Source organism: Antechinus flavipes, chromosome 4 (genome assembly GCF_016432865.1).
Source record: "Antechinus flavipes isolate AdamAnt ecotype Samford, QLD, Australia chromosome 4, AdamAnt_v2, whole genome shotgun sequence".
NCBI lineage: Eukaryota > Metazoa > Chordata > Mammalia > Dasyuromorphia > Dasyuridae > Antechinus > Antechinus flavipes.
Window position 1 is genome coordinate 157,876,087 of NC_067401.1, and position 13,917 is coordinate 157,890,003.

Genomic DNA, 13,917 nt, shown 5'->3' on the forward strand with positions numbered 1-13,917 from the left:
GAGCGGGTGTTCTGGCTGCAGAGAAGAGAAGGCTCAGATCAGACATTCACTCGCTCCACTTCCCCTGCCTCCACATTTGGTTTGATGGAGTTTGGTCGCGACCCCGAAGAGTGGATGGGTGCTGTCACTGACAGATTGATCAGCAGCTTATCGCCTTAGCCAGCCCCGAGCCTGCTTCCAGGGCTCTCCCAGCCTTTACATTCCCTTGCTCTTACCCTTCGTAGACCGGAGGCTCCCATTCTTCCGAAGATCGGGTTAGTCAGCCCGCCCCAGTTTGGCCCCTTCGGCCCTACCCAGCCTCCGCCATGCTGGGACTCCGCCGAGACCGGCTGCTGACCCTGATGTTGCTCGGGGCGCTGCTTTCCGCTGACCTCTACTTCCACCTCTGGCCCCAAGTGCGGCTCCAGCTGCGGCCACGGAAAGGTCGCAGGAGCTGTTCTTGCCCAGATTCCGCTAGCCACCCCCCCGCCCCGCCCCCGGACTCCGCAGCTGCGACCACCTCCCGCCCGGGCGAAGCTGCACACAACTTTTCCCAAGTCCAACCCGGCGAACGGAACATTGAGCAGGGCGGCCGCAGTGCTGACCGCCAGGGCCTCGCCTCTAAACTGCAAAACCTCTTTGCCCACCCGCTATATCGCGCTCTCGAGGAGCCGTCTCTGCAAGGACCCGAGGACACTCTGCTGTCCAGCCGGGAAGCACTACGCTATTACCTAAGAAAGGTAGCCCGTTGGAACAGGTGAGATGGGCCCCAGTTGCTCCACCAGGCGGCGTCACTACCAGCTCCCCTGCAACCAGCCTTCTAGGTACCTTGGGGCTGGCCCTGCTACCTATCCGCCCGCTCAAGCTGGTAACTGACCAAAGCCCTCCTACCTCTTTGGGCCCTGTGCCCAAATTCCCAGCTTACACACGCGCGCGCACACGCGCGCTCCGTACTGTCTAGTATTGATGACCACCAGGACCCATCCTGTACACCTCACATCCCTGAGACCTGGACCCCGTAGATATTAATGACTCCCAGAGGTCAGTTTGAGAGAAGGCATAGGAAAAGTTTATATATCAGACACATTTTAAAAGCTGTTTCACTTCCCCATGCCCAGATCTCTCTCTTCCTTTTTTTTGTTTTTCTGCCTCACTCCCTTGCTTTGGGTCTTGACCCATTTTTTCTTTCTCTCCTCTGTTCTGTTGTAGATTTTGCCCACATGTACTTTCCAATGAAAGTAACCACGTGAAGGCATTTTTGGCCTTGGGGCAAACTCGAGTGGCTCTGGAATTAGTTCTAGATCCAATCTGACTTACACCCATCCCTTTTTCTTCTTCCTGTCCACTGTTGGAGGGAGGAAATAAGACATTAGTGAAGACAGGAAGCATATAGTAGTCAAAAATTGTTTTGTTGTTAGGATTACAGAAGGTAATTTGAAGGTGGCTGTAAAGAGGATGTCTTTCTATGCTGATTTATTTATAGAAATTTTACCCCCTACATATATGAAAACTTTTGTTTTTAACATAAATCAGATAGTTATCTACTTGGGAGTTTTTAAAACTCCAAGTAAACTGGGACAAAATATATCAAGTAATGTAAGAAGGGAGGAAGAAAGGGAGAGAAAGAGGGAGGGAGGAAAAGAGGAGGAAGGAAAAGAAGAAGAAAGGAAGGAGAGAGGAGAGTATAGGAGAAATTGTGTACTCTTCCAGTTAATGGCAAAAAAAAAAAAAAAAAAAAAATTATGAGTGCTAAGAGCTCTATTTTGAATCCTGTACCTATGTGATTTTTTTTGCTATCCTGTCCATAAACTCCATCTACTAAAGCTGAGGAGCAACAGTTCTGCAATTTAGGCAGTTTCCTCAAGTAACTGGAAAGTTAAGTATTTTGTCTATAGTCACCCAGCCATTATAGAACAGAGACCAAACTTGAACTCACATCTCCCTCCCTCCAGACTAGTTCCCTATCCATTGTCCCATGCCACCTCTCTCTGAAATAGAAATTTCTATCACTTTCTCGAAATTCACTTTTCTTCCTTTTTTTAATGCAAAAGATTTCAAAATAAGATGTCATGAAATTGTGTTCTTTCTCTGCAAGGAAGGAGGGCTTTACCAATAAATTTGTTAAAGCAATATACTACTCCTTTCCCAGGAGTCACAGACTGATTGTTTGATGTCACTTTGTAGAACCATAAGAATTTTTCAGCAACTTTCAAGGAAATGAAAGAATAGGAAATCATCATCATTATTTCCAAAGAGAGTATTCTTGACTGAAATCAATGAAGTAAAAGTCCAATTGCCATTCTGTTACCAGGAGCTTTATATTAGAGAAGGAAGGAGCATCAATGGATTTCATTTCTAATTATATGCAACATTAAGGTAGCTTGGGATTAATATGATTTTCAATATTTTCTTGTTTTCATCCGTTGTAGGGTATATCAATAGAAGGAAAGTTTGGCAAGGCTTCTTAAGTCAAGCTAGAACACAAGTGGAACAATGACAAAAGTGCTAACTTGGGGGGGATTTAAATTCAAATCCTAGCTTTGCCACTTAATGCCTAGAGGACTTTGTGCAAGTCTCATAATTTTGGGCCTCATTTCCTCCCTGGTAAAATTAGGAATTTAATTCAATCGACATTTATTTAACCCCTACCAGTTTCTAGACCTGTACAAAGTGATTGAATTCTAACCCGTAAGACATTTTCTAGTTCTAAACCTATAATCCTATAAACCAAAATCTTTTCCTCTAGGATATCCAAAAGTCATCTTTTGAAAGACAAACCCCTTTGGACTTGAAGATACAATTTGTGTGGAGAGTCACTTGAAACTTATTTTTGAAAGTGTTGGCACCATATTGTTTAACAGCTATGATCTCTAGTGTGCTCAATGCAATTTTGATGCAGTAAAAAGTCATAGTTGGAACGCAGCCTTTAGCAGAAACTTAATTACAAACCTGGCCAGGTGTCTATTTAGAGCTGTCTGGTTTGTACAGCTTATATAATATCAAAGGAAGGAAGGAAGGAAGGAAAAAAGGAGGGGAAAAATACAGGAGAGAGGGAAGGAGGAGGGAAAAAAGGATGGGAGAGAGAAGAAAGAAGGAAGAAGGGAAGGGAGGAAGGGAAAAAAGAAGGAAGGAAGAGAAGGAGGGAGGAAGGAGGGAAGGAAAGAAGAAAGAAAGGGAAAGGGGGAAGGAGAGATGGAGAAAAGGAGGTAGGAAAGAGGAAGAAAAAAGAGAGAGGAAGAAGGAAGAGAGGAGGAAAAGAAAGAAAAAACACAAAGAAAAACTAGCAACAAGAAACCATCTGGAATATAATAGAAGATAAATGGAATTGAGCAACCTTGCTATATTCAGTGGTAAAACTGTGTTTCTGTGTGATTGGTGGAAACTGACAGTGGAAATTAGTAATCTTGCTACTCTCTGATAAATGAATCAAAAAGCATATATTAAACACTAAGTACAAAGCATTTTGCTGATAGCTAACTCTGGGATACAAATAAAAACAGAGAGAAAGTGCCTATTCTCAAGTTGCTCATCTACTCGGGAGAGACAACACATATATATTTTAACTGCAAGTCAAATGAAAAGATCCCATTGCCCTTAAGTTATAATATATCTTCTTTCATGTCATTTTAATTGATAAAATCATAAACACTTCAGACATTGGATCATTTGACAGTGCCAAGTATTTCAGTAGTATGAATTTCTCCTCTGAATTTTCAGTAGCTGGGGCTGCTGAGAGGGCAAGAGCTGCATTACCTGCAGAATGGTTACTCAGGATAATGGTTTTAGGGACTGAAAGCACTGTCATTCCAGATGCTCTTGGGATTAAGTGAAAGTTAATGACAGTCAGCAGTTGGTATTGTTGGTTTTGATGACTATGCATATATTCATGGATAAGGTACATGTGCTTTAAGAATAGATAGGAATTAGATACTGCATTGAATCAGATATTGGAATTAGAACTGATAAAAATATAAAAATGTCAATTCCTTCAACTCAATCCTTACTAGAAGTGTTAATATAATTGAGATTAGGATTGATTCTATATCATTTCCTTATCAATCCTATTTACCAGTAATTGATTTTGTCCTGTAACTACTTAACTCATGATTCTTTGTCTCTGAACTTAGTTCAGAATTCAGCAGTCCTGTAATGAGTTAATTCTAGAAATCCAGTTCTGCTAAACAGGACTCTTCTTCCCTCAAGGGCTAACCTTGAGGAATGTGCATAGAAGAAAGGGAGCTGGGCCTGATATCTTTACTATGCCATACTATCTTTCAAGGATATCTGGTTTGCTGTCCAAAAGTCTATTTGGCTCATGAGAGAAGAAAAGAGGTCATTGCTGTGCCCCATTATCAAACTTCCAACTAATCGTGTTGGGACCTCCACCTCAGCTCTATAACTAATCATGATGCCCTGAATCTTGTGAAAGCATCAGCCCTGTTCTGTGCTTTTTTCTGTACTCTTCAAAAATCTATAAAACAGGAATTGTCTTTTTGTTTAGAGTCTTTGGCATGAATGAAGGCAAACCATTGTCCAACTTGTTGACAGGTAATATGTCCCTGCTAACAAATGTTGTCTTGTACAGAGATGTACCTCAGTTTACCCTTGTAATTTATTACATTGCCATATAATAATGCTGATAAGCATGTGTTAAGTATAAATATGCATATTCAACACATGTGTATAATATTTAAGATGGAGTAGAGACTAATATCAGTATAGGGAATATCCCTCATCAAAAAATATCTTTTTCACCAGTTTAAATCTATCAGAAAAGTAAAGGACTAGCAGAGAAATCCTGGCAGAGAGATAAAGAGAGGTTAATGCTGAGAGGAGAATGTCTTCACAGCGGGCAGGGTCCTGACAGGCAGCTATGCCAAGGAGAGGGAGGTTCCTTGACATGGCATGGTTCTGCTTTGGGCCTCTGCAAAGAAATGAGCCCCAAATTGCCCTAAAGAGATCTGAGACTGAAGTGTCAATTGAATGAGATTCCTTCAATGTTGTCATTACCCCAGGCCTAGATTTCCTGTTGAATGAAACCATTTACTGAGCATGGTCCTGAGCCAATTTTCAAATAGAGGTCCATCTCTATTGAAATATCAAAATCTAGATCTCCAGCTAAATGAGACCACTTAAGTTCAGGCTAAGTAGGAGTGGTCCTGGACTCCACTAGTCCCACGAAGGTAATAGAATAAAACCACTTTATCTTGATTCCCTGAGGCAGGCCTGTCCCAGAGGAGAATCAAGTGCAAGTTCAAGGAGAGTTTTTCAAGAGTTCCCCACCAAAGTCAGAGGACAACTTCAGGGTTCCCTTCATTACAGGAATATATTCAGTATCGTTCATTTTGGAAAACCCCTTTCCTCTTTCCCTTTTCCATTGGAATTTAAAAGGTTCATGAATTCCAATTATGTTTGTAGTTCTATTGTGAGGCATAAGACTTTTTAAATGTTTATGCCTTGATTATTAGATCCAATATGTGAACTGTTAAAACATAGGTTTCTTCTGCAAGGTTCAAGATTGGTATTGATTAAGGATAGATTAAGGATAAAGTATCTAGTTCAAAATGTTAGAGTTAACAGAAATATAATCCTTAATTTGACTTTTTTTTTTTTTGCTAGTTTTTTCCCTCTTTGTAGACACTGATACACTTTGGTTTTTTAAATCTTGAATACATGGTCAAAATATAACCTGTAACATATTATAAATGTGAGCATGCCATTCTAAAAATAATGTTATAAAATTTAGCCATTAGCAAAAGGGTTTTATAAGTTAATGGTTGCCTTTGCCATAAGAAACACAAATGTAACACAGTCCATCAAACTTATGTCAGCATTCTTTACAACCTGATTAGCAAATAAAATTAGTCACTTGGTTGGGGAGGGAGGCTTTGCTAGGCCAACAGACAGCAGAGTGATAACAGAAAATGCTTTTATCCAATTTAAGTATCTTATAGATAATATACCTTTGCCTGTGTACTCCTTTCCCATTTCCCCTCAATGAAAAACTGAAGCCAATCAGAAGAAAAATATATCTTACCACTAGTAGTTTAAGATTTAAATTCTATTTGATATTCAATGCTTCTCCCGTTTCTTCCTTTTTTTCCCCAGTATGTTCTTTTTCTTTTCTTCTACTTTGTTCTCTGAGAATTTAACCACAATTAACCCAAGTTAATAAGGTTATAGGTGAAAGTTGTCATAATGAGAGGCAAAACCTAGTGAAAATTTAGGACCTGATTTAGGAGATAAAGAGAAAAGGAATATAGAATGCAAGGTCCATGAGAGTAGGGTTTATTTCGTTTTTAATCTTTATATCTCCAATTCTAAACATACTTCCTAGCACATAATATAGCCTTAAATTTATTATTTATGCTTCAGATCTAGAATTGGAACCTAGATAAAATGGTAACCAATTACTCATCCAAAATTAGTATTCTTTCTCCTATACCACACTGTCTTACCTTTTGTTTTCTTTCTTTTTTTAATAGCAAACATTGGTGTATAACTGTAGATAGTGTTTTCCTATAACTCAAGTTTCCCCATTTTTCAGATTTCTAAGTACATACTATAACTTCTGTGTGTGTGTTTATAGTATTAGATTTGCATTATATAGTCAGAAGATGTCTTTTTCAATCTTTCCACAACATTGCTATCACAGGGGAAAAAAAAAAAAAAAAAAAAAAAAAAAAAGCCTGGTCCTGCATCCTGCTATGACAATTTCAGAAAACTATATTAGAAGATATTCAAAAGTTACAGTTATTTAAAGATAAAATGAGAGGCAAATTGGTTAAAGTTGTTGGTTTTTTTCTTGAGGGGAGTCATTCTTTGAGAAGCTTCAGGTACAGGGTAAGAAAAGATGGAGGTTTTCAGGGGAACTGAAACATGAAGGGGGACAAAAAGAGAAAGGGAAAAGTTAATCAGAAAATAAATCTCTTGGTGTTTTTGAGAGAAGTTCTGCCTCTTCAGTCAAAGACATATATGTAAATGTCACAGCTAATATATATATATAGCCAATAGCAAAAGGATGTTATCAGTTAATAGTTCCCTTTACCAAAAGAAATATAGGTGTGACATAGTCTATTATCCTCAATGTATGTATATGATGCCATTAGGGAATCAAATGATGCAGTCAGTGGCAGTGCAAAGAGTTGTGGGAACCCTTCTTCGGTCGGTGCAGGTCCAATGTGAAAGAATTCAGGAACCCAAAATATTAGACTGGCAAAAGGAAGTTTATTGTTGGCACTGAAGAAGTCAGCCCTGTCCCCAGGCCAATTGAATAAGATCACTTAAGTTCGAGCTAAGTAGGAGTGGTCCTGGACTACTGAGCTGAAAGCTCAACGGAGGGTGCAGCTATTCAATAGAAATATCAGGTCCAGATCTCCAGCTAAATGAGACCATTTAAGTTCGAGCTAAGTAGGGAATAGTTCTGGGCCCATTTTAATTAAACCATTTAAGTGCCTCGAAGGGTGGGTCCCTGTCAGGAGAGTTTCAGGGCTCACCCCAAAAGTCAAGGACAGTTTCAGGATTCCCCCATCATATATACATGTACGTGTGTAAATGTACATGTGTGTGTATCATTTATACATATATATAATTTTAAAGCTTACAAAGCATTTGGTATATATTATGGGATACCTATGGTGTGTGGATATGATCTCATTTGAACCTTACAACAATCTTGTGTGATATGTACTATGTGTACTTATTCCCATTTTATGGATCATAAAAGCTTGGAATCTCTAAACTAGAAGGACTTCCAGTCAACAGATTAAAGAAGATCTCTAACATGCCAGGCTCTATATATTCAAATAGTTTACTAGTTTTCTCTCTATCCACTCTCTCAGAATACAATTAAAATAGTATCTTGGTTTTTATCTAAAGCAAACAAATATTAAAATACCATCTCACTAGTATGAAAGCAACTTCAAATAATAGGAAACTCTTGGGAATATCTGTATTAATAAAGCAAAGGAGAAAACATAGTGAAGAAAGTCAAAGGGTCTTAGCAATATCTTGGGGTACACACAGTCACTTCCCAAGTGTATTCTTCCATATACAGAACAGCAAGCAGAGAATCTCCTTGTCGTCAGTTCCTAGGTGACTCTAGATCAGGTTTCTCACTGTAGCATCCTCCATCACTGCTTTGGCATCTGTAACTACTCTTAATCCCCTTTTATGTACCATTTCAAAAAATTTGTGAACTCCCTTCTACAGACCATATATTAAATAGTTTAGCCTTTTTCTAAGCTACAAAAATTATAATGACCAGAAGTCCATGCAGTTATATTAAAAAAAATTTCCACACACTCCAAAAACTCCAAAAACAAACCATAGTATGGAATTTCCAAAAGCTTTTTTTTAATGGCCTGAAGCTTGCTGTATGTCCTGTAATTACAATTTTAAATTAACTCATGATTAAATTTTAAAACCTAAACCTTTTCAATGCATGTTGAAACAATAAACATTCTTCATTTACTTAGTGCTACCTGTGTAGATGGATAAATCAAATGCCTTTGGGTCATTATAGCCCCTCTGTAGTCTCATCAATGTACTGGGAGTTGATGCAGTTAACACAATTTCATACATAAATAGCATCTGAAAGACCATACCATATATCTTTGTTCTCTTTAGTGTTATTTCTATTTCCTTTATAAACATATGTAGGACTGTGGTGTTAGGTCCCAAATGTGATGATTTCATTGCCCTTGATGTAGTAAACAGTTTGTTATGAGGATTCATGCAAATTTCCCCTTATTTTTCCTTTTTATTCCTTATTCAATTTGAGGGATGATTTTGATTAATTGGATTTCCTGCCCCCAAAAGCTGATATATATTTTTTTTTGTATGCATTGTTTCTTGCTCCTTCATGAGTTATGCTCATAGGCCATCCTTCTTCATAAGATTTTACAAATGAGTTTGTATTCATTCCCACCTTGACTCATTCTTTGGACTTCTCCAGGTTTTCATCAGCAGCCTTACCACTATGAAAATGCCTCTGCCCTGAGGCATGCTCTGCCAAGTGGGTAAACTCTTAAAACTTTTTTTTAAATAGTTCAGTTGAAATGTATTTACATTTATCTTTTGTGAGAAAGGGGTAATTTAAAGGAAATGTTGGGAGTTCTGGAGGTAAGAATCAGAAAAAGCAAATCAAAGTCATTTGAAAAAAATGACTATTCTTTCCAGCTAACCTTCTTTCAAATCAGAGGGAATATTTCTCAGCCCCTGGAGAAGCAATGAGGGAAAGGATGAGAACAACACAGTGAGAAGACCCCGGTAATTTATGGCATTCTGGAAGAAACATGCGTAAGTCACTTACCAGTTTAGAAAATAAAAAAGGCAAACTGTCCTGTGGGGCCCCCTTCTACAGAAGGGGCTTTGGTAGACCATTTCATGACAGGTCCAAGCATGTCTTACTTGACTCCTTGGACTTCTTTCAACAGAAACTCCCTATCTCCTCCCCACCAACTTTCAGCTACACATTGTATTGTCTTTCCCCATTAGATGCTAGGAGCTGTTTTGTTTGTCAATATTAGTATTCCTAAGCATTTAGTATAATGCATGTGATAAGTGCTTAATAAATGTTCTATCTAGTTGCCTAGATATCTATTCATATTCTACTTCAGTGCTGCTTTTGGCAGCCAACTCTACCCATTGGCAAGTAAGTCAGATATCTGCTGACAACTTTCTGGATACTTTTGATCTTTATATAGAAAATAATTTTCTTCAGTTACATTTCTAGATGAAGTTATAGTTGGTATTGATGTCATTTCTGTCATTGTATCCTAAAATTTTTGAATTTTTTCAGTTCAGATAGTTAAATGTTGTTTCAGTACTGATATTGTGTCTTTTTTCTCATTGGTATTCTTGGTTTTTACTTTTTTTGATCTTAGTTTTACTGTCTTCATAGTCAATGGACACCAATCACTGACTCAGGGATAGCTCTCATATTAATAAAAAGTTTCTTCCATTTGTTCAAAATATAATCTCTTTCTTGATAGTTCTATTTGATGTTAGCTATGGTTAGCACCTAAGTATTTTTTTCCACAAATTATTCATGATATCAAAGCATTCAGCTTCTGTGTAATTATCAAGTCTTTGACTTCTCTCATGTTTTGTTCCTGAGCTATGCTTTCCTATATACTTCTCCCCTTCATCACTTTTTTCAACCTTTTCATCAAAGTCACCAAGGGTATGACTATATATTGATTTAATTTGGAGGATCTTATCAAATTCTCTATAGAATTTCTCTACCACTTTATCCTCAACAAGAATGATGGTAGATAACCTGAAATTATTTTCACAAATCTTTATCATTAGCAGTATCTTGGGGTACACAAGTTTATCATCAGTACTACAATACATGATAATCAAATATCTCTCCAAATGTTTCTTGTTGCTTATCATAATACTTGCTCTAGCAAGTCCTTTTTTCTTCAAAAAGTACCTATGAGCTAATTCTTCCATTAGCTGTGACCTTCTTTCTTCTGTATTTATTTATAGCAAGAATGTCAAGGCTGTTACTATTCAGCTTCTCTTCTAAGATTTCCATTTGCTGGATATTAGTCAAGAATCTTGCATTAAAACACCAATAGTCAAATTCAAGCTAATAGGTGGTCTAAAAATTGTGTGAGTTTTTAGCAGTCTTTCCCTTTTTTTTGCTACTCTGTTGTCACTGAAGAAGAAGATAAAGCCCACACTAAAAGCCACATTAATTTTCCTTTGTTTTATAGATAATTTTATGACCAAATTAATTCATCACTAGATGAATAACCTACTGGTAATATGCCTTTTCATATTTAGCTAAGTTGGTTGTGGGAAACAGACCCAATCTTTGGTTAGATCATACCCAAAACTTTTCCAGCATGGTAGAATCTGACAGAGCTAGAGATCCATTAACATAGCCTTTAAGAATCCAAGGTCACTTCTATGCCACAATGAGACATCAGAATAATACCTTATGGAGATTGTTTATCAGTACCTATAATTGGGATTGAAAATTGATAGACAACAAAATGAATCAAGAATTTAATAGGAAGGGCGTGGTATGCATAGTCTTTGGAAACTTGTAAAGCTCCTTTATTGACCCCAAGCTTCTCATCAAAGGAAAGCCTCTTCTTTTACTATTATGATCCCATTGGTGATATATCCTACTGCAGGAAGACATGAAATATAACTTCCTTTGAAGAATTAAAAATAAATATCACAGGAGGCAATGAAAAGGCAAGTGGTAAAAAGCAGCAGACTGCAATATATAACCAATGAGGAAATGGGTAATAAATGGTGTTATTCAGGAACTGAATGATAGCAAGAGAAGATGAGTTTGCCAGCATGCAATAGTTTCTTTTATTATAATTCATAGGATTAAGAGATGGATGAGAATTTAGAAGTCATCTAGTTCTAATCATTCATGGTTTTGACAAAAAAAAATTACTTGCCCACCAAGGTACTAGAGAAACGGATTCAAGCCTATTTCTTCTGGCTCCATATTCAGTGCTCTTTTCCATTACAATAATTTTTTTTAGATGACTTTCTCAATTTGATCACTATCTTGCCCAGCAAAGTGCCTCTTGAATCATATCCAAACCCCCATTCTGGATCTGTACTCTAAGATGATCTTTCTATGAGGTCAAACTCCCTGATAGCCTTCCCCAAAGCTTTTCCTCCTAACTTTTTCCTGTAGAAGGAAGAGCAGGATGTAGGTTTGTCACAAAAAGGAAGGGTGCTGGTGCTGATTATTGAACACTGAACTACATTGTATCATTTGGAGCTGTATACTTAATAATTGCTTTTTAATGATATTGGAAGTGATGCTATTGAAGATGGAATCACTGAAAGAAGGAACATCTCTTTTCTTGATTGGTAATTGGTCAGTACTTGTTGGAATCCTTACAAAGTATAAAGTCATTAGAGTTGATAGAGACAATAATTATCTAATTTAGCATGGTTCAGTATGACTGATCTGATCTTACAAGGAGATGTTATGGGCTGGAAGAAACAAGATACTAAATGGAACTGATAGAAACAATGCTTGTGTTCACACCTTTAGAGAGCTCATATAAGCAAGAAGCTCTTAGGGCCAGAGAGCACTCTGGGAGGAAACCCATAATCCCACTCTCGGATCCCACAATCCCACTCTCAGAGGAGGAGTCAACCTTTTACACTGAGCATAAATAGAGCTTCAGCGAGCCAGTCAGAGTTAGTTCAGCTGAAAAGATTGAGAGGGGAGTGTCAAGTCAAGTCAGCCTCTCTCTGAGGCACAACCAGATTTATTCATCCCACGGTGGTGGCTCACCTCTTGCACTTCCCCCACCGAGACCAAAGCTGGTCTGAAAGGCTCCAGAAAGCTGCCCAGCCCCAGGCAAGAAGACAAGACTCGGAAGGAGCACTCTGAGAGATTGAGAGCCAGAAGCCCTCTCTCGGAGGCAAGAGAGATTCATTCTATTTTCCACTTTTGTGCTGGCTGAAGGACAAACCTTTGGATTTGGAGACATTCAGAGGGAAGTCTTGGAACCAAGCAGAGAGATAGGCCACCAAGAAAAATAACCAGTGCAACAATTGCATCTAACTGCTCCATTGGACTCTGCCTACTCCACATAATTGAAGACCTCCACAGTTTTCCCACAAACATGGTTCATCACTTCAAGGAAAGGGAAAAATAAAAATTGCTAAAGATAGTGAGCCAAGGGGAAAGAAAAGAGCTTTTCTTTAGCCTGATGTCATGGCTGCTACCAACAATATAAGAATAAGCTGGCTTACTTGTGGCTCCCTGACACTAGGAATCACTTGAGTAGGATTGCCATGACATCAGGCTAAAGAAAAGCTCTTTTCTTTCCCCATGGCTCACTATGGTTACATCTTTGACATATAGTCAAAAGAATAATAAACTCCAGGAACATTACATACTAAGGGGCTACACAAAATCTGTGTTATCATATTTAAACACCAAGTCTTTTCATCAATGGGTCCCCATTTGGCCAGAAGCAGCTTCAAAGTTGCTACAAAATTTGCTAAAATGCAACAGAGAACATCTATGCATGCTCCATGAAATACCAGTTATTAAAGTAGTATCATAAAATCATAAATTTAGAGCCAGAAGAAACTTGATAGATCACTAAGTCCAAACCTCTCATTTTACAGATGAGGAACTAAAAGATTAAGTGACAAGTCACAAAGATAGTAAGTGTCAGAGCCTGGATTTTAAACCTAAGTTCTCTGATGCCCAAACTAGCACTCTTTACACTGTGGCAAGCTACAAAGTCTTCAAAGTGATAACATTTCCATAATCAAACCAGCTAATTTTACAAAGCAATGACTTTCTAAGCAATATGTTTAATAAGCTTCTAATGAAAAAGAAATGTTATAAAGAACATTTTTTTAACATCTTTCACAGTAGATTTCTTTGACAAAGAGACCTAACTCAGTTTCAATTGATTAATGATGGACAGAAGCAGCTACACCCAAAGAAAGAACACTGGGAAATGAATGTAAACTATTTGCATTTTTATTTTTCTTCCCGGGTTATTTTTACCTTCTGAATCCAATTCTCCCTGTGGAGAATTGCAACAAGAGAACTGTTCGGTTCTGCATACATACATTGTATCTAGGATATACTGCAACATATTTAACACATATATGACTGCTTGTCATCTAGGGGAGAGGGTGGAGGGAGGGAGGGAAAAAATCGGAACAGAAGTGAGTGCAAGGGATAATGTAGTAAAAAATTACCCTGGCATGGGTTCTGTCAATAAAAAGTTATTATAAAGTAAATAATTTTTTTAAAAAAGATATATTAGACTGACATAGCTATTTAAATTTATATTTGCATTATTCTAACTTTTATAATTAAATATTGGTGATGCTTCTAAAATATATAAATATACATAACTTCTTCCACATATGCATAGCTACACAAATAAACAAATATATATATCACAAAAAAAA

At 37.8% G+C, this 13,917-nt stretch overlaps 1 protein-coding gene and 1 long non-coding RNA gene across 4 annotated transcripts in view; one reads left to right on the top strand and one right to left on the bottom strand.

The window, feature by feature from the left end:
* LOC127560558 (uncharacterized) overlaps positions 1–2,044 on the bottom strand; it is a 39,856-nt gene extending 37,812 nt beyond the window's left edge. For 2 of the 3 annotated variants that reach the window (XR_007953358.1, XR_007953359.1), the window contains exon 1: positions 216–313. This is a non-coding gene — a long non-coding RNA (uncharacterized LOC127560558). Of the gene's footprint in view, positions 1–215; positions 314–710 lie in introns of those variants that run through there. The other variant, XR_007953360.1, reaches the window with a different exon arrangement.
* The window catches only part of FAM20A (FAM20A golgi associated secretory pathway pseudokinase), a 70,988-nt gene continuing 57,376 nt past the window's right edge, over positions 306–13,917 (top strand). Inside the window, exon 1 of the mRNA XM_051995232.1 lies at positions 306–736. Coding sequence (XP_051851192.1) covers positions 306–736 — 431 coding nt within the window. The remainder of the gene's footprint in view (positions 737–13,917) is intronic.